General features: G+C 51.6%; 1 protein-coding gene across 1 annotated transcript in view; it reads right to left on the bottom strand.

Moving 5' to 3' along the window:
* LOC119588037 (glycine-rich cell wall structural protein 1-like) overlaps positions 1 to 224 on the bottom strand; it is a gene marked incomplete in the record, with an annotated part of 1,451 nt that extends 1,227 nt beyond the window's left edge. The window contains 1 exon segment of the mRNA XM_037936735.1: positions 68 to 224. Within this exon segment, the coding sequence (XP_037792663.1) occupies positions 68 to 79 (12 nt within the window).
* Positions 225 to 483: the final 259 nt, after the last annotated feature.

The following is a 483-nucleotide window of genomic DNA, read 5'->3' as shown; positions in this document are numbered from 1 at the left end:
AACACTTTCACCAAGCTGTAGATAAAACGACCAGACACACAGTAGAACCTGAGGCCTCACAACTTACGAAGGACCGCATGGTGCACCTGCTCTTTCCCAGCACTGGAGAGAAGCTGATATGCCTTCCTCCGCTGCTCGTCTCTTTATATATCCTTCCCCAATCCTTTCCCCACTAAGCTGGCGCCGCGCAGGATGCTGTCCTTCGTCCCAGGAGGTGGAGCTACGTAAGAATACGGAGCCAAAGAGCGAGGGATCACTCTATTCTTTATCCCGCCCGGCAAACAAGCACCCTCTTGTGATGAGGGTCTTTGGCCTTGACCCCCTCCACCCACGAGTCACTTCTTGCGGGCGGCCTTCAAAGGGGCGTGATGAGACCAACGCGCAAATATGCAGGTTCTCAGGTCGCTCGCTCGCGGTAGAAGTTTGTTCCTGTGACTATAGTTTTAAAATTCAAGTTTGAGAGTAATTCCTTTTTGGTATCAT

This window comes from Penaeus monodon, chromosome 23 (assembly GCF_015228065.2).
Source record: "Penaeus monodon isolate SGIC_2016 chromosome 23, NSTDA_Pmon_1, whole genome shotgun sequence".
Taxonomy (NCBI): Eukaryota; Metazoa; Arthropoda; class Malacostraca; order Decapoda; family Penaeidae; genus Penaeus; species Penaeus monodon.
The sequence above is the reverse complement of the archived record's forward strand: the minus strand, read 5'-3'. Positions and strand labels throughout refer to the sequence as shown.